Source organism: Natrix helvetica, assembly GCF_964273705.1.
Source record: "Natrix helvetica genome assembly, chromosome: 1".
In the NCBI taxonomy this organism is placed as follows: domain Eukaryota; kingdom Metazoa; phylum Chordata; class Lepidosauria; order Squamata; family Natricidae; genus Natrix; species Natrix helvetica.
In genome coordinates this window covers 72,663,634-72,691,265 of record NC_138548.1, presented here as the reverse complement: position 1 = coordinate 72,691,265, position 27,632 = coordinate 72,663,634, and the positions used below count along the sequence as shown (strand labels likewise).

The 27,632-nt window shown below is 38.8% G+C and overlaps 1 protein-coding gene across 1 annotated transcript in view; it reads left to right on the top strand.

Annotated features, from left to right (window-relative positions):
- Positions 1–6,413: 6,413 nt before the first annotated feature.
- The window catches only part of LOC309387181 (cytosolic phospholipase A2 epsilon-like), a gene marked incomplete at both ends in the record, with an annotated part of 37,589 nt that continues 16,370 nt past the window's right edge, over positions 6,414–27,632 (top strand). Inside the window, 9 exons of the mRNA XM_081943458.1 lie at positions 6,414–6,503; positions 8,304–8,464; positions 8,672–8,816; positions 8,934–9,020; positions 9,141–9,227; positions 22,636–22,767; positions 23,704–23,744; positions 25,257–25,299; positions 26,577–26,640. Of these exons, the coding sequence (XP_081799584.1) occupies positions 6,414–6,503; positions 8,304–8,464; positions 8,672–8,816; positions 8,934–9,020; positions 9,141–9,227; positions 22,636–22,767; positions 23,704–23,744; positions 25,257–25,299; positions 26,577–26,640 (850 nt within the window). The remainder of the gene's footprint in view (positions 6,504–8,303; positions 8,465–8,671; positions 8,817–8,933; positions 9,021–9,140; positions 9,228–22,635; positions 22,768–23,703; positions 23,745–25,256; positions 25,300–26,576; positions 26,641–27,632) is intronic.

The following is a 27,632-nucleotide window of genomic DNA, read 5'->3' as shown; positions in this document are numbered from 1 at the left end:
TCATAGTACCTTATAGCAACATTTCTCAGTGTCAAGATTAAAGAAGAAGGAGAGGAAAAGGTGTTTAGGATGGTAATGCTGATTCATCCCATGATTTCAATCCAAATATTTATAATCTGTGCTCCTCTTAATCAAAGTTAAATTCAAATAATACTAATAACACTTTCAATTAATTGACAAGCTTTTATTCCAGAGTGATTTTGAAGAACATCCAACTTGAAACTTAGATAAACAATGGCATCTTGTTTTCTTAATCGTAGACATATTTTGTGATGAAAAGCATAATTCTCTCCCCAGTCCCTCCCCAACATTGTTCATGTACTGTAGTAGAATTCCTCTACATCTTGGACCCTGCTTTTGATATGATTTCCTGATGGAAAGATGTGCCTCAGAGGTATGACATTTTATTTTGTGGACAGATCCTTTAACATGTACCACTAATTATCCTAAGTTTTTACTCTACAGCTGAATTTGAAAGGAAAGAAATTGCAATAATCTTGAACAAAGCCCTCTGTAAACATAGGTCACTACAAGAAAGCATGACAATAGCATGATTGTACCATCATGTTAAGCAACATTCCCTCTCTGTGTAAGTCTTCATAGCAATAGCACTTAGACTTATATACTGCTTCACAGTGCTTTACAGCCCTCTCTAAATGGTTTACAGAGTCAATATTGCCCACAACAATCTGGGTCCTCATTTTACCAATCTCATAAGGATGGAAGGCTGAGTCAACCTTGAGCTGGTCAGGATCAGAACGAAGTGCTCCCCTTTCGACACTCGATGCTAAAAGGTTCGACATCACTGTCCTAATACATGAGGGCACGTATGATATTGCTGCTATTACTGAAACCTGGTGGGATTGGATCCACAATTGGAACATAGCACCACATAGACAATTTCAAAAGAAACTGACTCAGTTGTGTTGTATGTAAGAATTACTACACCTTTACTGAAATAAATGTTACCAAGGATGAAAGCCTTCTTGAAAGTATTTGGGTGAATATTAGAGAGAAAAATGTTATGGGTACATGCTAAAGGCCACCCAACTGAGCAGAGGAAACAGATGATTTTTTTTTTTGCAAATCGATTAGCTGAGGTGCACAGGAAATACACCACTGTAGTACTGTGGGACTTTATCTAACCTAACCTCAACTGAGAAACAAACTGCAGCAACAGATTGAATAGATTCCTGAGATGTGTAGCCGACAAGTTTGTCATCTGAAAGGTGGAGGAGAGAACTAGAGGATCAACTATACTGGACTTAATTCTTACTAATAGGGATACAATACAATACAATACAATAGTAGAGTTGGGAGGGACCTTGGAGGTCTTCTAGTCCAACCCCCTGCCTAGGCAGGAAACCCTATACCATTTCAGACAAATGCCTATCCAACATCCTCTTAAAGACTTCCAGTGTTGGGGCATTCACAACTTCTGGAGGCAAGCTGTTCCACTGATTAATTGTTCTAACTGTCAGGAAATTTCTCCTCAGTTCTAAGTTGCTTCTCTCCTTGATTAGTTTCCACCCATTGCTTCTTGTTCTGTCCTCAGGTGCCTTGGAGAATAGCTTGACTCCCTCTTCTTTGTGAGGGAGATATTGGAACAATGCTATCATGTCTGGATGATATGGTTGAGAGAATTGAAGTCTTAGGATCCTGGAGGGAGAGTGACCATGTCATACTAAAATCCACCTAAAACAAGCACAGAAAACTGAACAAAGTCAGGCTAGTGTTTTAGACATTAAGACAGCTTAATGTCTTCAACAAAATAAGAAGAGAATAACAAGAATTTTATGGTTGGTAATCCTAGAGGAAAAACATTCCCAGGATGCTTGGGAAATTGAAAAATGAAATAATAAAGACCTAAAAAAAAAACACCATCACAGAGACAGAAAAACAAGAGACTCCAGACAAGACCAGCATGGTTACACAAATAGCTCTCTGATGAACCGAGGGACAAAAAAAAAAAAAAAAAAGAACAAGTATAAAAAATGAAAAGGGGGACATATAACTAGAATGGAATATCAGCAAATAGCCCAAATCTATAAGGACTGAGTCAGGAGGGCTAAGGCTCAGAATGAACTAAGGTTTGTAACAAATTCCAGAAATAAAAACAACAAAAACAATTTTGCATGCTTTGGGGTGAACAGTCCCATGTCTATTTGCACATTCCTGGGATCTGATGAAAAATCTAGCATATTGTCTATCTGTCTGTCTGTCCGTCCGTCCGTCTGTCCGTCCGTCCGTCCGTCCGTCCGTCCGTCCGTCCATCCATCCATCCATCCATCCATCTTGATTCTGGACTGCCCATTTCCCTCAAGCTTAACTTTTTCTTCTCAATTTAAGAATTCAGTAAATAAGTTTTCTAATAGCAGCATGTCCAGTTTGACATATCTCACCTTTTCTCTCATGGGTTACATGTAATTACTATGCTCTTACCATTTAGTCAGGTAACAGAGTTAATTTGCCTTATTTTATAATACACATAGTCATTTATTGTAAGACTAGTTGTTTAACTGTGTTTTCTTCTTATTTACCAATTGATTTGTACCGTGTTTCTAAGTACAATACCATCTTTCTGCTTTATTGATGATTGTTGCTATTTTGTTAGACTGACAATTGTGAGATTTCACAGAAATTTCACAGAAATTTTTAGAATACTTGGCTAACATTTAGTCCATTAGTCCTTGCCATTCTTCATGGTGCACATGAATTGTTCCAGCTTACCATTTGCCTGTGGCCGTGAGGTAGGAATTTCCAAAGATAAATACCCAAATAACTAGCAAAGGAGGGGAAGTCTGTCACTGAAAGGACAACCATGGGTTTTTTTAATGACCATTTCAGACATACCATAGGATGAAAGGTACTGAGATGGGAAATTATAACCTAGAGAGAGATGAACATGAGTAGTTGAGTAACTGAGTACTGGAAAATGAGAAATGTTTCTAACAATGACAAAAAGATAAGAGATCTGAGCTTGTGGTTGGTTCCAAAACATTTCATTACCAGATTACAAACCAACATGAATGGTGAATGTGGTAATGCATGGTGATTCAAGTTACACATCAAGGTCTGTGTGCCAATATTTAGGTGTGATTTAACATTCTCAGTTTATTATCTGCCAATACTTGCCCTAATTTTCCCAGGCTGTTTAAGTTTAGGTGAGGCTATTACAATTTGAGAAATCCATGACTATCTCTCTAGTTTTTCCAGTCATGCTTCTGGTAGCTTTTTGTATGCAATGGAATGTTGCAATATGGCAAGACAAAGAGTTGTTACCAATATACCAATTTCTGTGGAGGCTAATTTGAGAAGTCTTGTGCTTTCTACAGTAATTTCACAGAAACATAAAGTTTGAAGATCTCTGCGGTCATGTAGTCCAGCCAGTAGGCTAGGCTAGTACTGGGGCATGATAGGCTAAAAGATTTGAGATAGAGCCTCTCTTTGAAGACCAATAGTGTAGGAGAACATAGCATTTCATGAGACACTCTATTTCACTTCCTGATACCTGTTATTATCAGGTAATTTCTCCTAATGTTTAACTTAAGTCTCTTTCCCTATTGTTTAAACCCAGTCCTCCCATTTAGGTTGACAGATAACGCTCTTGCCTCTATATAACAACTTTAAGTATCTGATGGCCACTATCATATATTTGAACAGTCTTGTAGTATCTAAAGTGCCCTTAACCATTCCTTCTAGGATTTTGCTTCAACTCCTGCATCTTCTTGGTAGCCCTTCCCTGAATTTGCTGTAGTTTGTTGATATCCTAGGCTGAAGTGAGGCCCGACCAAGGTAGAGTTGAATGGAACAACGGATTCCAGGGACCGCAATTCTGTGTTCCTATCAATACATCTCAAAGTAGCATTTGCCCTTTTAAAATGTATTATTCATTGTTTTAAATAATTGATAACAAAGGAAAAAGAACAGCATAAAAATAACATGATTATATTACACATCACATATATACATTGTCGTTGCAAGTTGTCAAAGAAAAGGAAAAAATCACATAATTTGCTTTAACAATAAAACTAAATGTGACAAAGAAAAAAAATGCCATTATAACAATAGTTACATTTCTATATGTATTGGCCCAATACAAATATTATTCAAGTAAGTATATATTTCTAATACATTTATACAACATTTTTTAAACTTCCTGTATACATTTCTTGTCTGCATCTATAGGTAATCTGCTCATTACTGGAAAGTGCGATCAGTCTTCAATCCATTGAATAAATGGAGCCATATACTTATTTTTCTAATTCTGAAGTTTCAGTCTGTTAGCTCTAGCAAGAGCACGGAGAATCTATTTATGTTATATGATTGTCAAATTTCATTGCTGTGTATTGTATGCAGTTCAAAAGAATGTTTTTGAAAAATTAATTGTTTACAATAACCAAGGGGAGAAGCACCTTAGAAATAAGGAGAAATTTCCTGACAGAACAATTAATCAGTGGAACAGCTTGCCTCCAGAAGTTGTAAATGCTCCAACACTGGAAGTTTTTAAGAAGATGTTGGATAACCATTTGTCTGAAGTGGTGTAGGTTTTCCTGCCTAAGCAGGGGGTTGGACTAGAAGACCTCCAGGGTCCCTTCCAACTCTGTTATTCTATATTCATATTTATATAATCCACTACAAAGAAATCAGTTTTCTGAATGGAAAAGTAGATGCAGATCCATAGATTGCTTTCAGATGGAGCTTTTGCTTTCTATCCTCCTAACATACCTTCTTGTGATTAGAAATTAGATGAAAAAGTAATAGTAAGATACAAAAATATTTAGAATAGAAAATGGTGCTGTTAAAGGATTACAAGATTGCCTAATGTATATATTAATGTAGGATTATATAGTTTATTATTATTGTGGCCAAATAGTGGCCGGCTGAACTGTTGGTGGAATCTGACAGCGATGAACACTATGGGACTGCCCTGGAGGCTGAGGAAGGCTCTGGGGGGTGTTCGGAGTCAGAGCAGGGACTAGATAGGCCTGTTGGCCACCAGGTAGCATCTGAGTCAGGAAGCAGTGAGAAAGAACAGAGGGAGACTGTCTCTGACATACCTATGCGTAGGGCTGCGAGGAGGAGAGAGCAGCTTTGGAAAAAGGGTCACAGAAGGAAATAGGAACAGGTGGCTACTGATTGACCCCTCCCAGAAAGCTTATAGGTGGGGCAACGGGAGGGGAATTTTGCAGGAAACAACAAATGCTCCAACACTGGAAGCGTGCCCTTGGGGCTAGGCCACGGAGCAGAAGGGCAAAAGCTCTCCCCCTGGCAGAATTAAGAGTACTTTTACTGGTTATGAAACGATAGTAGCTAAGCAAAGCAAGATCTGAGGCAAAAGCGCGCGAAATCATACATATCAATACATGACCAAACCCCTCCCCCTGGCAACCCTCATCGCACTGTCCAATCTGTAAATCCCTTAGGTGTCATGTGAGTTTCATCTTCAAGGAGCATCATCAGATAGGTATGTAGACGGTTGGCCTTGACCGACACCAAGCGCTAATCTCCAGCATGCGCAGTAGACAGTGAGATCGATCTAGTCAGAGACAAGTACCGTGAAGACAGTGAGAAAAAGAAAGCTACCCCTCCCAACCCCCCTAAGGGAACTCCGAAGTGTCAGCCTCTGTTTCACTATTTGCTTTTGGCTGCCATTGAGATGGGGAGGGGGCCTGGTATTTGGGAGGGGAAGCTTTAGTACAGGAGAGATTGTAAAGTGGGAGTTTTGGTCTCACCGCTCAAATTCTTCCTAGTGTTTCCTTCACTGGTTTTGCTTTTCATACTGAAGACAAAGAGTTATTGCTGTTGACACCCACAATAGCGACTAGTCCTTAGTCAGGTGTGTTGCAAAGGTGCCTGTCTGAGCAGCCAGGAAGTCATGGGGGATTGGGATCAAAGTGCCATATACTTTCACTTCAGGACATCCCAGGGGATGGCTTGCCTCTTCCCATTTCTCCAGCATTTTCACTCATAATTTGAAGGCATCCTACTTTGTTAATGCGGGGGGGGGGATTCTTTGTGTTATTCAGAAATTTTTAAATGGGGAACACTTTGGATTTTAGTGTTTTCTTGAGTCTTGATTTTATTTATTATTGATAATTTTATGCTCCTTCCCACTAAATATACAAACACATACACACACACTCTTGAAACAGCTTCAAATCAATATGAAACAACCATGTTGGGAAAAAAAGTTGAGAAAGTTTTTTCTACTTTTTAAAAGAAGTATACAAAGGAGCAGCACTACTTTTTAAACACTTGGTGGTTTATTAGGACTCAGTGTGGAAAGTGGGAAGTAATTTATTTTAATTTCTAGATTTGGAGAAGGGTGGAGCATGGAGTCAATTATGATTCACCTGCTTGCCCTCCTAAACTGGTTCAGAGTTTTAGTTATGCTGTAGGGATGGTTGGCAATGTCAGATTCTATTACTAAAGCACCACCTGTGACATCTGAAGTGTATGCGCCAGCAGTACATATGAACCCATCAGTATTTATTTGTCAGGTAAGAATATTTTTTCATGGTGACTAGCACATTATATTTTCTGAACAGAGCACCTTTTTAATGTTTGGACTGGGTAAATTTGTGGTGGAATAAGGTGCATTGCAAAAGCAAATTAACTATTGGAACAGCTTGCCTCCAGAAGAACAGCTTGCCTCCAGAAGAACAGCTTGCCTCCAGAAGTTGTGAATGCTTTAAGAAGATGTTGGATAGCCATTTGTCTGGAACGGTATAGGGTTTCCTGCCTAGGCAGGGGGTTGGACTAGAAGACCTCCAAGGTCCCTTCCAACTCTGGTATTGTATTGTATTGTATTGTATTGTATTGTATTGTATTGTATTGTATTGTATTGTATTGTATTATTGTGCTTCATGACCCTGGATTTTACAGAAGGAAGGTAAGAAGCACACAGATTCTTGACTTTTAAAAAGTTAAATATATCAGAGCCCAGAATTTTCATATGAGGATGGTATCTGGCAGGAATTCCAGCGAGGACCACTACAGATTATAATGTATTATTCTATTGGTTTAAACTACTATATGGTTAAATTATTTGAAATGATTTATTTATTAGATCCTGAAACTTCTTTCCCCCCCCTACTTCCCAGGACTTCCAAATTAAAATAAACCAACATGAAAATGAAGAAATGAAAAGAAACTTCCATGGAACTGAAATTCCATATAGGATTCACTGTCAGGTAGCACATAATGCAAGGCATATTGTTGTCAACAGGAAAGATGAATGAATAACTAATTATGCTACTCTAAATTTACCATTATGCTACTGCAAATTTCTCTGTGAAGAAATAAGTTGGAAATATATTGGGGAGAAAAGGGCAGAAGGTGAAAACATCATAATAATTCATTCCTCCCTGCCTTTTGAAGCCCCAGTATGTGATTCTTTGGAGTGGATTTTGAGGAAGATGACAGGAGGACAATTAGCTCTTCTTCCATTCTACTAGTAAATCAAATCCCTGGATCAAAAATCTCCAATTAACCAAAGGGGATTTTCTATTTGTAGAAGGCTTTTGTAACTAGAACAACCAGTTGCCAGTTTCTGTTGAAGAACATTAATGGTTTTCCTCACTTATGTGTTTCTTTTGTTTAAGCATTCCATTTTTTTAACATGGTGCTTTCTAGCCAAGATTGGCCCTGCTGGCTGGGGATGGAATGGTTGACTCAACACAACTGGAGGACAGTAGATTGAAAAGGACAATAATGGAGGAAATGCACTCCTCCTTGCCTCGTCTTTATTTCCTGAAGGGATACACAGAATATGTATATACCTATATTCCAGATCATGTTCCAGATTACAAACCATGCTGCTCCCATAAATTCTATGTGTGGTGATTATAACTCTGGTATTTATACTGGGAAGCATGTTGAATATTACATTTCCTCCTTAGATTTTCCTCCTTAGAATTTCACAAAGACATTTTCAGATCTAAAATTATTCCCTTGGAACATGAAGAAGGGGGAACACTGTTATTCAACATCTTGAATATTATGTGCATGTAGACTAAGCAGATATAAGGCACTTCACCCATTAAAAGTAACATTTTGATATTAGTGTATTCAAATAGAATTAAGGAGACTTATATCTGATATTGGACAGCTGTTTCCTATCAATACAGTTTAGATTCTCAAGGAAATGTGCCAAAAATTGTCATCGTGAGCATATGAACATAGCTTATATACAGGCCATATACACTAGGTTCTCTGCATATTCCATGTATAAATGTAAGAGAAAGGGCTGTGATAAATGCTACTAAAGTTATTTATGTCATTATTTGGGAAATCTTTAGGTTGAAACACCAGCAGATAAAGAAAACACAAGAAGAGTTGAATGTAATAGAACAGGGAGACATGTTTGCGATGAAGCTTCCTTGTGGGTCAGTATAATTCTTGAAGGTATTATGAAAAGCTTTTCTGGTAATATTAAGAATGTCCCCCCCACAGGACAATGGTAAATCCTATTAAAGTTATTTGTGTCATCATTTGGGAAATCTTTAGGCCGAAAAACCAGAAGATAAAGAAAACACAAGAAGAGTTGAATGTTATAGAACAGGGAGCCATGTTTGCGATGAAGCTTCATTGTGGGTCAGTATAATTCTTGAAGGTATTATGAACAGATTTTCTGGTAACATTAAGAATGTTTAGTTCTCCCCCATAGGACAATGGTAAATCCTATTAAAGTTATTCGTGTCATTATTTGGGAAATCTTTAGGCCGAAACACCAGAAGATAAAGAAAACACAAGAAGAGTTGAATGTTATAGAACAGGGAGCCATGTTTGCAATGAAGCTTCCTTGTGGGTCAGTATAATTCTTGAAGGTATTATGAAAAGATTTTCTGGTAATATTAAGAATGTCCCCCCACAGGACAATGGTAAATCCTATTAAAGTTATTTGTTGTCATTATTTGGGAAATCTTTAGGCTGAAAAACCAGCAGATAAAGAAAACACAGGAAATGTTGAATGTAACAGAAGGGAGAGCCATTCTTCTGATCAAGCTTCATTGCAGGTTAGAATAATTCTTGAAGGTATTATGAAAAGATTTTCGGGTACCATTAAGAATGTCCCCCCACAGGACAATGGTAAATCTTATTAAAGTTATTTGTGTCATTATTTGGGAAATCTTTAGGCTGAAAAACCAGCAGATAAAGAAAACACAGGAAATGTTGAATGTAACAGAAGGGAGAGCCATTCTTCTGATCAAGCTTCATTGCAGGTTAGTATAATCCTTGAAGGTATTATGAAAAGATTTTCTGATAACATTAAGAAAGTTTATTTCCTCCTCTATATATTCTGCATGGAATTTTCCATTCTCCATCATATACAAAATATTTTGATTAAATGAAAAACAGAGGAAAAAGAATGATTGTTTAGAGAGAAATGACACATTGCACTCCTTCCTATGCATCAACAATGGAATGTGGTTTTTCCTCAAGCAGATTGTCCCACAGTATTTTAAAAGTTTGTCCTGGTTGAGAATGCTGGCAGTTACCATCTAATATAACTGGAGGACTTTTTTTTGTTAGGCAAATCAAATTCTTGATAGGAAGGAGAGGTTTTGAGCAGAGAAAACTCAAGAGGATAGAAAAGTTTAAACTGTTTGAACTGAACTATCTCCCTCTTGCCTCTATCATACCAAAAGATTCCATATTTTGTTAAGTTAAACACTTCAGGTGGGAAAAAAAGTTGAAGAGGGGAGAATTAAAAGAAGATAAATTTCTGGGCGAAAAAGTATTGAGCTCCTATTAGAACACTTAGGTATTTGTTACCTGGTACATTTATGCTACCCTATAGGACATTTTATTTTATAGGATGGGCCCATGCCTAAGTGAACAACAGTGATAGCAAGATCTCAGAGATAGCCAGGAAAAATTGCATTAGTGTTTACAACTGCTCTTGTGCATTCATTAGGAATGGTAATATTTTTCAATCCTTATCTGTTTATTAGAATAGAGATCACAAGAAAGTTTTCTTGTCAGCAACCAATATGCAACTGGTATTTATTTATTTAGTAAAACAATTATTCATTCTAATCTTAGATGCCTTTGATTGTCTAATTGGAAACGCCTCAATTGGAATTTCCAGGGGGCGTAGAATAACAGGTTTAACTTAAGCAAATAATTGTCAGTTAGAATTTTACCACACAGCAAGAGAAATGGAGAGAATATCCCAGGGATGGTGAACCCTTTGGTGTCTGCATGTGAAAAAATTGGAAATTATTTGGAAAAATTATTTATTTATAAAATGTATTGGCTGTTCATTTTACCACACGGTAACTCTGGGACACACACACACACACACGCCCGAGCAAACCGGTAGTAAAATTAATTGAAACCCACTACTGATCCAATTACAGATAGAGAGGGTGAGAGCAGGGTATGGAGGGTTCGGATCTGTGGTTAATTGATCAACCACCTCCACTGTGCTGCTACCCCAGTGGGGGTCCCAAGCTAGCTGGCAGAACCCAGTTGTTAGGCTCTGACGAAGGTCAGGAGGGTTGGAGCCAAATTCACACTGAGGGGCAAGATGTTTTCCAGGTGCAACAGCAGAACAGACCCTTGATTAACCTGACTCTGCTGGCATTTAAACCCACCCCTCCCCCAACAAAAGATCTATTCACCCCCCCTCCACCATCTAGATCAGTGTTTCTCAACCTTGGCGACTTTAAGTCCCGTGGACTTCAACTCCCAGAATCCCCCAGCCAGCATAGCTATGCTGGCTGGGGGATTCTGTGAGTTGAAGTCCACGGGACTTAAAGTCACCAAGGTTGAGAAACACTGATCTAGATCATCCTGAACAGTGGCATTTGGCAGGCTGGGTCTGAAGTAAAGATGGTCTTGGTTTCAGCCCTAATTGCCAGGTGTTGTTAAATGCTGGTGTGTCACCCAAAATGTCATGGCGTGTCATCTTTGAAAGCTGTGTTATAGGTTTACCATCACCGGACTATGTTGTAACTTTAGAAGAGCCATGTTAATTGACTGCATGTTGGCCAAAGAATCAGGAGGAGGAGCCTGGTAGTATATTTTTTAACTAACACATTTTTAAAAGTATTTTTAATTTGCCATTTTCCAAACATTAAAATCACAATTACACTTTTACAGCTTGGTATAATGCGTCCGAAAGCCAAAGAATTCTGGACAAAAATTATTTTAACTAACACATTTTATTAAACATCCTACTTTTGGGGGAGGTGAGCTGTTCACTTCAACAAATGCATACAGCAGCTACACTGATGAAGGATTTAAACTGAGGAGAAGACAAAGTGCTTATGCAGGTACAGGTTACATATGAAACAAATTAATTAACAATTATATTGTATTAATATGGTATCAGGACTCAAAACAAGGACCAAGTAGTGTCAGAGCATTTTAGCCTCTACGGGAGGCCTCTGAAGACTTTAAAAACAACATTGAACCAGAAATTGTTGAACTCACATCAAAAATAAACACATAAATACCATGCATAGAATGGCCCAAAGTATATATTCTGATGAGAGAGAAGTTTCCTGAGGATGGGCTCCGGCAGGAGTCTGAAAGCTGGGAAGACCAAACTTCCGGTCCTGGTAACCCACCCAGATTGGATCCTGTCACACCAAAAAGTTTCAGGCATTCTAAGGAGTCTCAACAAGTAATGGGTTTTTAATTTTACCACAAATGTGTGTTTGTATTTGTTTTGATAAGTGGCCCTAGAATATTTCATTCTGGTATTATTAACCGATTACACATATGGGGTATCCAATTCTCTCTCCAATTACTCCTATTATGCTGAGTTCAGTAGAAAGGCCTTCTGAACATACTGCAGCCTAAAATGCCCTGCACTGCTTTTTTAAAATAGTTCACAGATTTACTAAAACAGTTCTGTGTTGCTGTTGCGAAGTTGTGATTGTGCTAGTTTCTTATTGTAATTTTTATATAGGCTGGGGTTTAGTATTATTGTTTTACAGAATAAAACAAACCAGCCACAAACTATTCCTCTTCCGTAAACAGAGTAGCAACCAGTTTGTCCTGGTAGCAAATTAGAAGGCAGCAGATTAGAGTTTAGCCCCAATTTACCACCTGTCCTATTGCTTGAAGCAGCTACTTCATTTTATCTAATAACAAAACTGGCTTTCTTCCAGAATACTAATTCATTTTGTTATTAGACTCAAATTGTAGGTTCACTGATTATGGGGAAAAAAATAGAATAAATCTCAGATGGAAGATGTTTGAAGACTTAATTCCCTTTTGTTTACCCTTTGTAAACAAAAAATGAGTAAATTCTCTTGGGTGTAGAGGCAACCATTCACAAAATCCATAACCTTACTTCTACTGACATTTTATGAATACTAACTTATTATATAGTTGTGTTCCTTAATTTAGCTTTGGGACTGAATGAATCTACAAATTTGCATTGATTTTAGAATAACAGTAAACAAATATAGTGTCTGCAGTGAACATACACACACACACACATTTTTGTTACAATCAGCACTAAAATTAGCAGTGCAAATTTAATCTAATGTGTATCATTTCTTCTTTCCCAATTTCTAAAATGATAACCGAGATTCCTGAAGTCTATCAGCTGATAATGAATGCTCTTTTAAAAATACGGTAACCAAGGAAGGATGCTCTTTTGAGGTCCCTTCCAATGGCAAATCCCTTAAAGTGATTAAAATCCCTAATCACAAAATCACCAACATGATCACCAATGTCCAATGACAGATATGGCACAAGAAGAAGAAGAACAAAATCAATATCTAGGGAAGACTCACTATTTTTTTTATAAAGCAAGATTTTACTTAAATCAATAGACATGCATATATTTCACCATGCCAAGAAAAAATGTTTAGTTATGCAGTTGCTCCACCAATATCTTCAGCCATAGAACTTTTATGTGGTTTAAAACTTTTTTTGGATTTGGCTGACAGGTTATATAGCGAATTATCTCAGGCTTTGTCAGGAAATACTAAAGATGTTTTGGCTTCTATTCTCCTTTCTTTTAGGGACCGGTAGCTCTTTTCTCTTTGCTGTCGGTACGGATCATTAGAATGACAAACCTCAGAGAAGCAGATTTGCGTGAGTATCTTTGAATGATCATTCCTCAGCCTAGCATCCTTCAGCTACTGTATGTTAGGCTGGAAATCCCTGGCTGCTAGTCAAGCTTGCTTGGTAATCAGGGACTTATAGTCCAATACATCTGGAAGCCTGTTCTAAATCTTATGGCTTGCTTTCAAAGTGCTGGCTTTATTAACTGCTCTCAAACGTTGTCACAGTATCTGTATGAAATATTGCAGGTAGTCCTCGATTTACAACAGTTCATTTAGTGACTGTTCAAAGTTACGATGACTCTGAAAGAAGTAACTTATGATCATTTTTCACACTTACGACTGTAGCAGCATTCCTATGGTCCTATGATCAAAATTTAGATGCTGGGGCAACTGAATAGAATAGAATAGAAGAACAGAGTTGGAAGGGACCTTGGAGGTCTTCTAGTCCAATCCCCTGCCTAGGCACGAAACCCTATGCCAGGGGTGTCCAAACTTGAGAACTTTAAGACTTGTGGACTTCAATTCTCAGAATTCCCCAGCCAGCATGGCTGGCTGGGGAATTCTGGGAGTTGAAGTCCACAAGTCTTAAAGTTCTCAAGTTTGGACACCCCTGCCCTATGCCATTTCAGACAAATGGATATCCAACATCTTCTTTAAAACTTCCATTGTTGGAGCATTCCCAATTTCTGGAGGCACTGGTTCATATTTATGACGGTTGCAGTGTCCCAGGGTCATGTGATCTCCTTTTGTGACCTTCTGATGAGTAAACTCAATGGGGAAGCCAGATTTACTTAACAACTGGGTTACTAACTTAACAACTGCAGTGATTCACTTAACAACGGTGGCAAGAAAAATTGTAAAATGCGGCAAACTCACTCAACAAACGTTTCATTTGGCAACATAAGTTTTGGGCTCAATTGTGGTCATAACTCGAGGGCTACCTATATTTACATGGCGTCACTGGCCATAATTACTGCTGCAAGCACTGCAAAGAAGCGATACTGCTATCACTGCCTTTGCTGAAGAACTCAAATGCGTTTTTTTTAAAATTGTTGTCAATGAGAAATGAAAATGGAGATGCCCTTTCCCACTAATGTGTTTGGGACAAGGCTGGGAACAAAATCACAGGCTTTTGTCAGCTGCTGAAAAGTGCCCCTGCATTAAAAGCCATAAAAACATTAAAAAAAAAAATTAACATCATGAACCCCTCCTCAGGCCAAGGCTTCTTTATATATTAAAACAGGGATGTGCGGTCAGAGGAGGCAGGGGAGGCAGTGCCTCACCGCTCTCATCATGAAAATAAAAAAAAGGGAAAAGGGAAAAGGCGCTGAGGAGCCTTCTGCACATGTGGTCCGGGAATGGGACCACGTGTGCAGGAGGCTCCTCTAGCCTCAGCCTCCCTCCTGCACACGTGGTCCCATTCCCCGCTTTCCTGAGTCAACATGAAGGGGACCGCGGCTCGCGCTGATGATGTCACCAGCCTCACCAGCCATAAACTTCACCGCATGTCACTGTATTAAAACCAGTGCTTATAACTGATACTTCCAGTTTATGATTGTTTTCTTCTTATGCCACTAATCTCTACAAATAGCTTTAGGGATTAAATCCTGCCCATAGTACAGATAATTAGACTAAGAAGTATGCAGTTGTACATCGGGTTATCTCTTCCTTCAGATTAACTGCCAGCTAATTAAAGTGGATATGCTCTAATATAACATTGCTCCCTAGGTGGTAGGTAGGGTGGAGGAAAAGCAGATGCCGTAAGGAATGATGAAGCATTCCAAAAAGTTATTTCTTAGCACTAACTTCCAGGCCTTTCATCCATTCCGGCAGTGAACAACAAGGCACTTCATACCTGTGCCATTACTCCAAAAAACCTGAGGGTATGGTGAGCTATACCAGTTAGTCAGAAGAACAGAATATAATCAGTCGTGGGATTCATATTTTTTAACAACCGGTTCTCTGCTCTAATGACTAGCTGGGTAGGCATGGCTCGGTGGTCATGTGACTGGGTGGGCATGGCCAACTCAACATCACTCACATCGATGGGCGCTTCACCTTAGCTGTTACAATGTAATAAGGATTAATGGGAGAGGCAGTTTCTGTGTGCAGGACAATAAAGATTAGGCTAGAAACAACACCAGAATGTTTCCTTCCTGCCATCCTTACAGGATTAGCCCTGTAAAGTTGAAAAAAACCAAAGTAAGATTTCTTCCAACAACTGGTTCTCTGAACTGCTTAGAAAGTTAACAACCGGTTCTCCTGAATAGGTGCAAACTGGTTGAATCTAGCCACTGAATACTATAAGATTCAGATAGAACATTGATGGCGAACCTATGGCACATGTGCCACAGGTGGCATGCGGAGCCATTTGTCAGGGCACGCGAGACGCTGCCCTGTTAGCTGGCCAGCACGCATGCACGCACTGGCCAGCTGATTTCACCCTTTTTTAAAGCCATTTTTCGCCCTCCCCAGGCTCCAGAGGCTTCCAGGGAAGCCTCCGGACGGATCCTGAAGCCTTCGGAGCGCTCAAAACGATCCTTTGAGCAAACCGGAAGTCACTTCTGGTTTGCTCGGAGGGTCATTTTAAGTGTTCCGTAGGCTTTAGGGAAGCCTCCGGATGGTCCCTGAAGCCTCCGGAGGGCCTCCAGGGGTGAGTGGGAGGCTCTTTTTGCCCTCCCCAGCTGGGCTCCTATAAAGCCTCTGGAGCCTGGGGAGGGCGAAAAAAGCATGTAAAAATGGGGGGGGGGGTTGCGCCTGTTGTGTGCGCATGCGCACTGGGGGGTTGCACATTGCATTATGGGTGTGGCACGCCCGCACACGACCCCCCTGCGCTCCCCCCACTTGTGGCACGCGAGCCAAAAAAGGTTCGCCATCACTGAGATAGAATATAGAAATAAAATTATTTTTTTGAAAACATGGTCTTCATATTATGGCCAAAACAAATATCATTACAGGTAGTCCTCAACTTAAACTGTTCATTTAATGACCAAAGTTATAACATCACTGGAAAAAGTGTCTTGTGACTATTTTTCACAATAATTATGACTGTTGCAGCATTCTCCTGGTCATGTTTTCAAAATTCAGATGCTTGGCAACTGATTCATATTTATGACGGTTGCAGTGTCCTGGGGTCATGTGATCACCTTTTGCGACCTTCTGACAAGCAAAGTCAATGGGGAAGCCTGATTAACAACAGCGTTACTAATTTAACCACAGCAGTGATTCACTTAACAACTGTGGCATGAAAGGTTGTAAAATGAGGCAAACTCACCTAACAAATGTCTCACTTAGCAGTATAAAGACTAGAATTCCTAGAAATATTTAGTTATCTTAAACTTTCAGATACATTTGGGCTGAAACTCCCAGAAATCCCAGCCAGCACCCATAATAGTTGGGAATTCTGGAAACTACCAGGGGGCTGTAAAAAGCATCACGTTTCCAATAGCTGTCCCTGTGCCCTTTACCTGATATCTGCTTTAGAACAGTAATTGCAATTCTCTTAAAGCAGGGATGTCCAAACTTGGGAACTTTAAGACTTGTGGACTTCAACTCCCAGAATTCCCCAGCCAGCTGGCTGGGGAATTCTGGGAGTTGAAGTCCACAAGTCTTAAAGTTTCCAAGTTTGGACACCCCTGTCTTAAAGTAAGAAGTCTATAGCTGCTTTTTAAAGATATTGTTGCCATTGTTGGTTTGTCGTACAGTCTGCCAGATACTCAAACTCGATTTGGCATTTTTGTCTGCCTATCGAATCCTTCTCAAGGACCTTGGATAGGCAGATGTGGATGTTTGATGGTGTTGCAGATATTGTTGTAGGATGTAAGCTATTGCAAGTTAAAGCTGCCTTTTGCCATTGACTGATTGTGAATTTGTCAGTACCGATAGTATTCAAAAGGTGCTGCAATTGTTTTGGGATTGTAGCAGAGGTGGGTTACTGCCAGTTCGGCCTGGTTCGGCCGAAATGGTAGTGGCTGCGCCAGGAGGCTCCACCTACCCACCCAGACGTTTATACACATGCTCAGAAGCATTGCGCACATGCGCAAACCAGTGGTAAACCGGTTAGCAACCCACCACTGGATTGTACCCAAGGCACCTATTACTATAGTTTTTATTGTTATTGCAGGTGTAAGGAAAATAGGAGAAGCAAGGTATATTAGGTATGTTCACCACCTTGAGTTATTTATAAAACATGATAAAAATGGGATAAATAAATATCCCAAACTAGTGGGTTATGGTGAGTCACCCTTCTCTTGTACCAAGATGAGCCAAGAGGAAAATCAAGCATTTCTTCATGTTAATATAACACACACATACCTCTCCAAAACTGAGAGATTCACTTTACAATGAATAAAAGGATGAGACAAACACAAAAGGAAATCCAGGCATTTGTTATAGTATAAAAACTTAACACATTCCCTGAAAGGCAAAAAATGGCCTGGCTCTGTCCTTTATTGCAAAAAGTGATCACAATGCAGAACAGGCCTCATCCTTGAATTTATTGCCTCTGCTTAAAGTGTGAACCCTAAATCAATTAGAATCCAACATGCTGACACAGCAAGAAATTCCATTGTACAGATGCTATGTGGGAGATATAGAAGGCAATATGACTATTATATCAGCACATCCTTATATAATTACTCCATACTGTTCATATTTCAATTCTCCATATTTACATTTTTGTTGTTTTGAAACTTGCAGTAAGCCATAGTGATTGTTACGTAGGTTTGAGATTGCCATCCTCTTCCTTCGTCAATGCACGGACAAAAACTATTTCAAATTGCAAAAATCCAGTCTGGAATGAAACATTCTTCTTCAGGATTCAGAATATGGCTAAGGTGAGGAGCCAATAACTATCTTTTACAGGAGGATGCCCACTTATGTTTACATTGGGAATAGGTGGTAATTTCATTCACACAATATATAAAACATTCGTAGAACTTTGGAAACTTTTTGAATCTTAGCATGGTGTATGAACCTTGATTATGTATGATTATATGGTATGATATGGTATGATTATTTTGTGCTTTAATATATTATACTGGCAGTGTTAATTTAGTAACTACATTGAATGTGGTTTTGAATGCAGCCTCTGAAGCTATTCCTACAAGTAGGAATGATACCAATGTAATGGCAGTCCCCATTCTTAATTCTTGGAGATAGCCCAAGAAATATTATAATATTTAAGCAATGATTATGATTAACAATATCATAAGGCACCAAGAGATTAAGCAAGATTAATATAATCATATTCCTTCTACTTTTCTCCCTCAAGAGTTCATTAAGATGATCAAGGCCGATTCTGGCCCAAACTAGGCCTGAACTCAGACTATAAAGAGGCAAGGTAATTATGCCTTTTACTAACATTTAGAATTTCATATACTCCAAGTCATGAGACCTTGTTCCAAAATGGGCATCTATGACATTGTGATAGTTAGATAAGCCTCTAGTCTAATGATAGCAAACCTTTTTGGCACCGAGTGCCGAAAAGGGAGCGTGCACGCACATCTGGGCCACAACCCAGAAGAGGAACTGCCCAGGAGGCATGTGAGCAACAGAAAATGAATTTCCGGTTTCCAGCATGCACATACGTGCCGGCCTGCTAGTCTTCCGGTTTCTCGCGCATGCAATGATCAGCTGGCTAATGTGCATGCTTACGGCGGAAAATGGAAGACCAGCTTCCAGTTTCTGGCACTGCCGCAGGCATGAAGGTCAGCTGATTGTCACACCCATTTGTGTGCAGAAACCTGGAAGAGGAATGGGTGATGCCATGCATGTCAGGCAACATGGCTCCCTGTGCCACTTTGGGCACGCGTGACATAGGTTCGCCATCATGGCTGTAGTCTCAAGGAGGGCTTTTTTCAGTACGAGGCATATCATTGCCCTCTTTAAGACCAGAAAATTAACTTTATCCACATGTTTGTCACACTTGAGATCTATACAATAACCTCCACCCATCTCTAATACGTCCAAAGGAAGAAAGTAATTACTAGAAGAACTGAAATCTATAACCATATTGTCTATGTCCACAGTTCCATACTACCTCACAGTAGACATAATTGTGTTCTCAAACGTATTTCTGGTCAATCTCATGGCAAATCTTTTGTTTCCTGGTTTATTTAATAAAATGGAACTTCCCAGGAAACAATCCTTCAAAGAGAGGACACCTAAGACCAATTGCATAAATAATGTTCTATTCCTCCATTCCTTATGTCAACAAGGACCTAAACAGATTCAGTTTTATTTCTGGAAATTCTCGTACAATATTTAAGAATGAATCAGAACCTTTTGAGAAATAGTCCCATGACATTAAACACCACTAGTAGAAGTTCACCATGATAACAAGATAGCTGTATTCATCCATCCTCCAATCCTTTTCCAATTTATCTCCTTATAACGCAAGGTGAGAATTAACTGAGGTTATACCTTGCCTTATATCTTGATCTTATCACAGATATAGTTTTTACAGTGCATTCTCATTGATTCAATACCAGACTTTACAGCCCTCCCCAAATCAAAAACGGCATATTTGTGGTCCACAGAGATTCCTCTTTGACATCCAAACCTGGGTTGAGAAATCAGATAAGTAGAGATGATTGGATCTAACTCATTCAGTTTACTCATTTGGGTCCATTGATGTTATAGTAGCCTACTCATCCATACTGAATTCTTACCTAGCATTTAGCAGCAACAATAAGATATGGAGCGGGCATAAAATATGCCTCAGGTATCTAATGGATGGAAGGGGACGGGCGGGCAAAGGAAAGAAAAACTGTGATGTTTTGTTTTCAGGCCCTCTAATTTATTTTCTTCTAAATTACCAACATTTTATTTCATCCCCCAACTCATGACCCAGAGAATTATTAATTTTTCACAATGGGGTTATTCTCCTATCTTTCCTGAAACATTTAATGCATACATATAACAGAGGGGGAATTCATAAATAATTCTACAGAGAGATATGAACAACCATACATCAGAGGTGAGTTTTTGCCGGTTCGCCCCAGATCGAGCGAATGGGTAGTGCTGGTGGCTCCACCCACCTGCCCGGACACTTCTGCACATGCGCAGAAGTGCACACACGTGCACGAGCAAAACGGTAGTAAAATAAATTGAAACCCACCACTGCCATACATCACACATTAGTCTTACTGCAGCTCTGAGCAGAGATAGAACTTTGTACCTCACTTTGGGAAATGATCTTTTCTCACCTGAAAGTGTCCACCAACAGCCCACAAACTTCTTCCTCCAAAAACAAAGTAGTCTATTTCTCACACCCACAGTGTATAGTTTGGTATAGTAGTTGTTGCTCACACTAAACTGCTTTAAATGCAATAGCTGGGCAGCAGGAACTTTCAGGCTGAACCTCTAGCTGCTTTAGGATGCTGGTAAATGTGATCCTCTTCTTCCAAATAAACTGATTGCCATCAAAGCAGTAGGATGGAAGAGGAGTACCTAATAAATTACCAGTTAGGCAAATATTTCTCATGTGCCCTTAGGTCTTTTTATGCTGGAGGAAATATTTTCTTATTTGGCTGGGCTGGCTGACTTAAAGATGTTGGTTTTACCCTAAATCAGGGCTGTCAAAACTTGTGGCCCGCGGACTGGATACATTACGCGCTGCCCAGGCCCAGGCCCGATTTAGCGAAGGGGAAGTCATGATACGTCACGTGACGATGTCATGATGATGAGAGTTTGACACCCCTGCTCTAAATGTTAACTTTGGGTAAAATTCCTACGCCCAATGATTTTTTTAAAAAAATACAGGCACTCCTCATTTAGTAACAGCAATTGGGATGGGAAGCTGAGTTATTAAATAAAGCAGCTGTTAAGCTAAAATCTTTACCCTGACTCTGCTTATGACCCTTAACAGCTGGGTGAGCTCAATGGTGGAGAAGGTTTCCAGAATTAAAATCATGAGAAAGGAGGCTAAAGGGCAAATCTTAAAGCTCCTTCACCCCATTTCCCCACCTTTTGGAATGCTCACCTGGCCATTGGGATAATTTGCAAGATAATTTATGTTTGCATTTACATTCCATTTGAGGCAGGTAAGCAGACACACAATGGAGAATACATAAGGAAAGAAATATGCTAGTGCAGGCGGTTTGCCTAACATGCTACCAGCCCTGAGCTGCCAGCTACTTGGGAGACAGACAAAAACCAAAAGTATGAAAATGATTGAAGTGTTGTCAAGCTGCAGCTGCCAGTCCGCTAGTTAAATTCACAGAGCTGAATGCAACCTGAACTACCTTTATGCTGCACATAAAAGCAGCTCAGGAAGATATTGTTTGTTTAGGCACTCTATCCACTATCCAAGGTCATTGCATATTGAAGGTTACGTGTGCTTAAGTGCTGGTTGAGGGTCTGGTCTTTTGCCAGAGCTTTAAGTCACTTCTCAACTGAACATTATTTCAATGCCTTAAACAGAACCTTTCACTTAATTTCTTCTTTCTGAAGCTGCCTATTGCGGCTCTCTGTCTATTACAGTGATGGTGAACCTTTTTTGGCTTGCGTGCCAAAAGCGGGGGGACCACAGGGGGGTCATGCGCAGGCATGCCACACAATGCGCATGCACACATGACCAGCGCTCCCCCCATTTTTGGCGTGTTTTTTGCCTTCCCCAGACTCTAGAGGCTTTATAGGAGCCTGGGGAGGGCAAAATCAGCTCCCCCCCCCGGAGGTCCCCCGGAGGCTTCAGGAGCTTCCCTGAAGCCTCCGGAGCCTGAAAAACCGGCCCTACAGGCAAACCAGAAATTCAGGAATGGACTTCCGGTTTGCTCATAGGGCTGGTTTTAGCCATCCGGAGCCTTCAGGGACCTCCAGGATGTTTCCCTGAAGGCTCCGGAGGGCAAAAAACGACCCTACGAGCAAACCCGAAGTCATTTCTGGGTTGCTCATAGGGCCGGTTTTAGCCCTCCAGAGCATTTAGGGGCCTTCAGGAGCTTCCCTGAAGGCTCCAGAGGGCAAAAAATGACCATACGAGCAACCTGGAAGTGACTTCTGATTTGTCTGTAGGGCCGTTTTTCATCCTCCGGAGCCTTCAGGGAAGCTTTTAGTGTTTGTAGATCTGGGGTACCTGGAACATCCATCAAGGATCCATTGTCAACAATTCCTATAGACATTTTCTTTAGTGCCTGCCAGGCTCATTGTCCATAGCATTCTAACTTGTAAAGTGCTAACTTTCAGTATTACAGTTTCCAATAATGAGAGAGAGGGAAGGAGGGATTTTATATGTGTGTGTATGTGGGGAGCTGCATCTCTGGCAAGACCTAGAGAGGTCAGTTCTTGCTTGCTTCCACATTTTTCAATGAAGTACTAAAGTAGCTCTGCCTCTGATATTTATATGTTAAGATAATATAGAGAAGCAATGGATATTTCACCAAATATATTTAACGTTTATGAATGAAAGTCTGTGAAACAGACAGCATGAAAATTAGAGTTTTGACTTTTCTGTCAAAAAGCAATTAATTCTGAAATTTCAAATCTTCAACCTTTAATGCTTTAATTGTCTTATACTTCTTCTGATGATGATGACCAAAGCACTTTACATACCCCCTCCATCTTTTTTTTAAAAAAACAACCTTGCCCTTCTATTCTCTAGAATATACTTGAAATAACACTCTATGATGAAGACAGCCCATTGAGCGATGAGGAACTTTGTAGTGTTACGTTTGATATAGCAAATCTTCAGCCTGAAGAAAGAGTTTGCAAGCATTTTGAAATGAACAAAGAGGTGAGAAATGCAATTGCATCTTCAGAATAGGTGGTTATAGTACCAATGAATGTATGTTTTCTGAAATGTGGCTTAAATTTAATTGTCCATTAAACAATTAAAATAAAATGAAACAACTGTATTATTTCATTTTTATTCACCATTGCCTTTGACTGGCTTTTACATAAAGTAATTTTCCAAAAGTTATTTCCTTTAGAAATATGTACCTAAAATAATTGTTATTGGCTAATTATATCCTTATTTCACAGCAATCATTTTAAGCAGATGTGGAATCTCAAACACAATTCTTTTTATAGAACATATAAAAAGAAATGTTGCAAATATGGTCCATTGACTTCTTATAAAAACATACAGATCAGTCTAAGTTGGAAAGATCTGGTTTAAGAATGTTCTGTTTCTCTTAGAACAGATGAAACTGAGCATTTTCACAGAGGTAGATTGCCCACAACAGGAAATAATATTCTAACGGGTATTCAGAATGTTTCACCATAAAAATACTGATTAACCACATGTTGTCCTCAAATATACAAACATTTGGTTTTGAACAGCCCAAAAAACAGGGATGAGATACTATGAAGATGAAATTGCTGCCAGAAATTGAAGTCATAGAATAGAATGGAATGGAATAGAATAGAATAGAATTCTTTATTGGCCAACTGTGATTGGATACACAAGGAATTTGTCTTCGGCGCATAAGCTCTCAGTGTACATAAAAATACATTCATTAAGAATCATAAGATACAACTCTTAGTGATAGTCATGGGATACTAAATAAGCAATCAAATCATACTAGGAAACTAAATGAAACAATATAAATCGTAAAGATACAAGTAACAAGGTTATAGTCATAAATATGAGGAGATAGGTAATAGGAAGGATCAGTTCCGGTAAGCATTTGAAGAAACTAATATTTCGAACATTTGATTTCAATTTTAGGAAAATGAATTGCTAGAAGTGGAATTCTATTTGGAAAACATGTGAGTAAAAGTTGAGCAAATGTAATAGCTGAGTTACAAGTGAAAGTTATTAGCTTTAATACTATACAGTATGAATTGTAGTTCATTTTACTGCATTTGCAAATGTCTTAATATAATTCTTTTTTTTTTTTCAAAATGACAAAACCTTTCCCACACTGTAACTTTTATATTTCAGCTATAGAAGTAGAAACTAGCCAGAGTAAATCCTATTTCTGGATCATTCATAGGAGTGGGGGACAAAAAAAAATCAAGATGGAAGCCACTACTTCAGGAATAAAGCTGGACTCCATTTTACATACATTGAACATAAATGGAGTAGAGCTTTAACTAGATTTTTTTTTGACACAGCCTTTCTTCAAATATCCCTGGCCAGATTATTTCATTATCGAAAACTAAGATTTATTCCACAATGCTCTAGGAAAACCTATTACTGTAATTCTTTATCAGCTAAAACATTTTGTAGAACCAGGTTAAACTGAGCAGAAAAAGAAATACAATAAATCTAATAAATCTGAAATTGTAGATGGATCATGTGCTGTTTTTAACAGTGTGATCTCCTTTTAAATAAGTTTAGAATAATTTGAGATGAAATAGGTCTACATACAACCTGGAACCAGGAATGAGAAAGAATAGCTTTCTACTGCAGTCATCTGCAGATATGCTCCTGATTATATCACATCCTATGAAAATTAGGTGAGCATCAATCTGGAAGAAAATGTTTGTTGTATTACCAGCTTTGTGGAACAGTCTTCCAATAAGAATAACAAAAGACTCCTAATAGCAATAGCATTTGGACTTATATACTGCCCCACAATATTTATATGTATTTGTATGTTAGGGTGTAGGTATATACACACATATGTGTATAACATATCCATATGTGTGTTATGTATGTGTACACTTTTGATAGCAGGCAACAGAATTTCATTTTTAATGTATGCCAGTGTGCCCACAGAAAAAAATGGAAATAAAGGTTATCTTATAGTGCTTTACAGCTGTTTCTGGTACAGAGAGCTGTAAGGTAAGATAAAGGTAAAGGTTCACCTCACACATATATACTAGTTATTCCTGACTCTAGGTACAGTGTACACTGTCACAATTATTTGCACATTGCCCCCAACAATCTTGGTCCTCATTTCAACAACCTCGGAAAGATGGAAGGCCTAGAGTCAACTTTGAGCCTCAACAGGATTGAACTCTAGTCTATGGGCAGAGTACTGCATTTTAACCACTGCGCTAGAAGCGCTACTAATGATAATATTCTGCTTTTAGCTGTTAATTTCTAAGCTATTTTTATATTTTGGAATATATTCACTGTATTTTATATCACACTGAACATATTTTAATATTGGATGAATTAATACTGCTTAGAGCTAATGAATATTACAGGTTATAGAGATATTTAGCTAATATGTTTGGAAATGATTCTAAATATTCCGAATTTTTTTTTAGTAAGGGAGCAAGAATTGAGTAAAAACCAATTATAATTTTTCTCATTTTTTTCTCCTCTAGATCAGATATGCCAGAAAATCTTATAAGTAATGGAGTACTCTTGGTATGTTTGTTGCTTTCATACTTATACTTACAATTTCAGTAGCCTGGGAAGATGCATGTGAAAAATGATTCTGGAACTTGAAACTTCTCAAACTCTGAACATTCAAGTTACATTTTAAAAAGTTGTTTCAAGCTTGCAATGAATAGCTTTGATCATTATAAAATGAAACTGCATTGTTTGAAATTGAAACAAGTGTTCCAAACAGGGCTTTTAAAAGTTTGGAATAACCCTTTTAAAAATGGAAACATCTATTTTGCACTTGAAAAGTTTTGCGTAACTCCAGATGCTACTTTGGAGGATAGGATATTTTGAATAAATTAATGCATAAATTGTTTAATAAAAGATGACTCTGATATGATGACTCTTAAAGTCATTCTCAATATATTCCTTCTCCTTGCTATACTGCAACCTTTCCCAATCTATTGGAGTGTCCACTTTTAGATTTCATATTTCTCAAGGAGCAAGAACTTTGATCATGTTGGCTGATGATTATGGACGTTTTATTAGGGTGAAACATGTTGATAAATGGTTCAACTTTTTCTATTTGATCTTTTTATTTTCTTTCATCTCTAGTTTCTATTCTTGAAAGCTTCTTCCAGTGTTAATTGATTGGGCCATTTAGTGCACAGTATAGTTTTGATGCAACAGATAATTTGCTAGGAGGAGAAAAGGGAAATTTTAATACTTTATAACAAGCTATAGGAAAAAGTAGTGGTTGAAAGCAACCTTTTCATTTCCTGTTAGTGGAAATATCCCTGGCTCAAAAACCTTTGTGTGACTGGAATAACATATTTCAACCAAGCTGTCAGTGAAGAGGGAGAGTATATATTTACACAATTTTTATCCAACCACCTAAGTATACGTAACTATGTTTGAAATTCATTTAAACAATGCACAAAATTATTTTTGTAGTAATCATTTAAAAGCATATTTTGAAAAAGGGGATAGGATAAAATAGTTTAATTACTGTCATATTACTACCTGTCTATCATTTGCTTATTAGTAACCTATGACTATCACTAAATGTTGTATCTTATGATTCTTGATGAATGTATTCTATTTTATTTTTCTTTTATGTACACTGAGAGCATATGAACCAAAGACAAATTCCTTGTGTGTCCAATCACACTTGGCCAATAAAGAATTCTATTCTATTCTATTCTATTCTATTCTATTCTATTCTTTGTCCTGATCATGAAATGTAAATTAATAACTAGTGATAATCATATCTTGTTTTCACCTCTTGAATAGTTGTATAATTGTTTTTTCCCTTGTAGTCTCGGGAACTTTGCTGCCTAAAAGTAGAGGTGAATCACAGAGAAAGGAAGAAAAAAAGAAAAAGTAAGATTTCTATTAGGACATATTGTGTTTTTCTTCATCGGCTATAATATACCCATATTTTTCAGAGTATAAGATGCACTGGAGTATAAGACCCACCAAGATTTTGAAGAGGCAAATTTTAAAAAAAGTAGGTAGGTAGATAGAGGCATAGAGAGGGAGAGAAAGAGAGATAAATACAGTAGGTACTTGAGGAGACAGAGAGTGTAGTTAGGTAGATAGGTAGATAAAGGGAGAGAGAGAGAGAGAGAGAGAGAGAGAGAGAGAGAGAGAGAAATACAGTAGGTAGGGAGAGAGAGAGAGTAGGTAGGTAGGTAGAAGGATAGAGAGAGAGAAATAGAAAGACAGAGAGAGAGAGAGAGAGAGAGAGAGAGAGAGAAATACAGTAGATAGGTAGGGAGGGAGAGAGAGAGAGTAGGTAGATAAGTAGATGTTTCCAGGTGTATTTATCCATGTGCTGCAGAAGGAAATCGCTGACAATCTGCACACCTAAGACTTTGTTTCTCCTGGCACAGCACTTGATCAATGTAAATCTTATCAATCAGTTAAAGAGCTTTCCAAAAGGGGGAAAAAGTTTTGCACTCTGCAACCCCCCCAAAATGACCCGTTTTTCATGAAAACGGGCCCGTTTTCTTTAAAAAAAAAAGGCATGCATAGCTTTGGGGGGGCTTGCAGAGTGCTCCTGGGGGGGGGGAACTAGCAAAACATGGCCCGTTTTCACGAAAACAGGGCTGTTTCTGTTAAAAAAGGACATGCATAGCCTTATGGAGGCTTATAGAGTGCTCCTGGGGAGGGGGGGAAACGGCCCATTTTTTGCTCATTTCTGCCCTCTCCAGCTCCCAAAAGGTATCTGAAAGCCTCCCTAAGGGTGTGCACGGCCATTTTGGTGAAGGGGCGGGGCTTCGGGAGGCAAAAAATGCTGTACTCAGTGTATAAGACGCATTCAGATTTTCAGCCACTTTTTTGAGGGAAAAAGGTGCGTCTTATACTCCGAA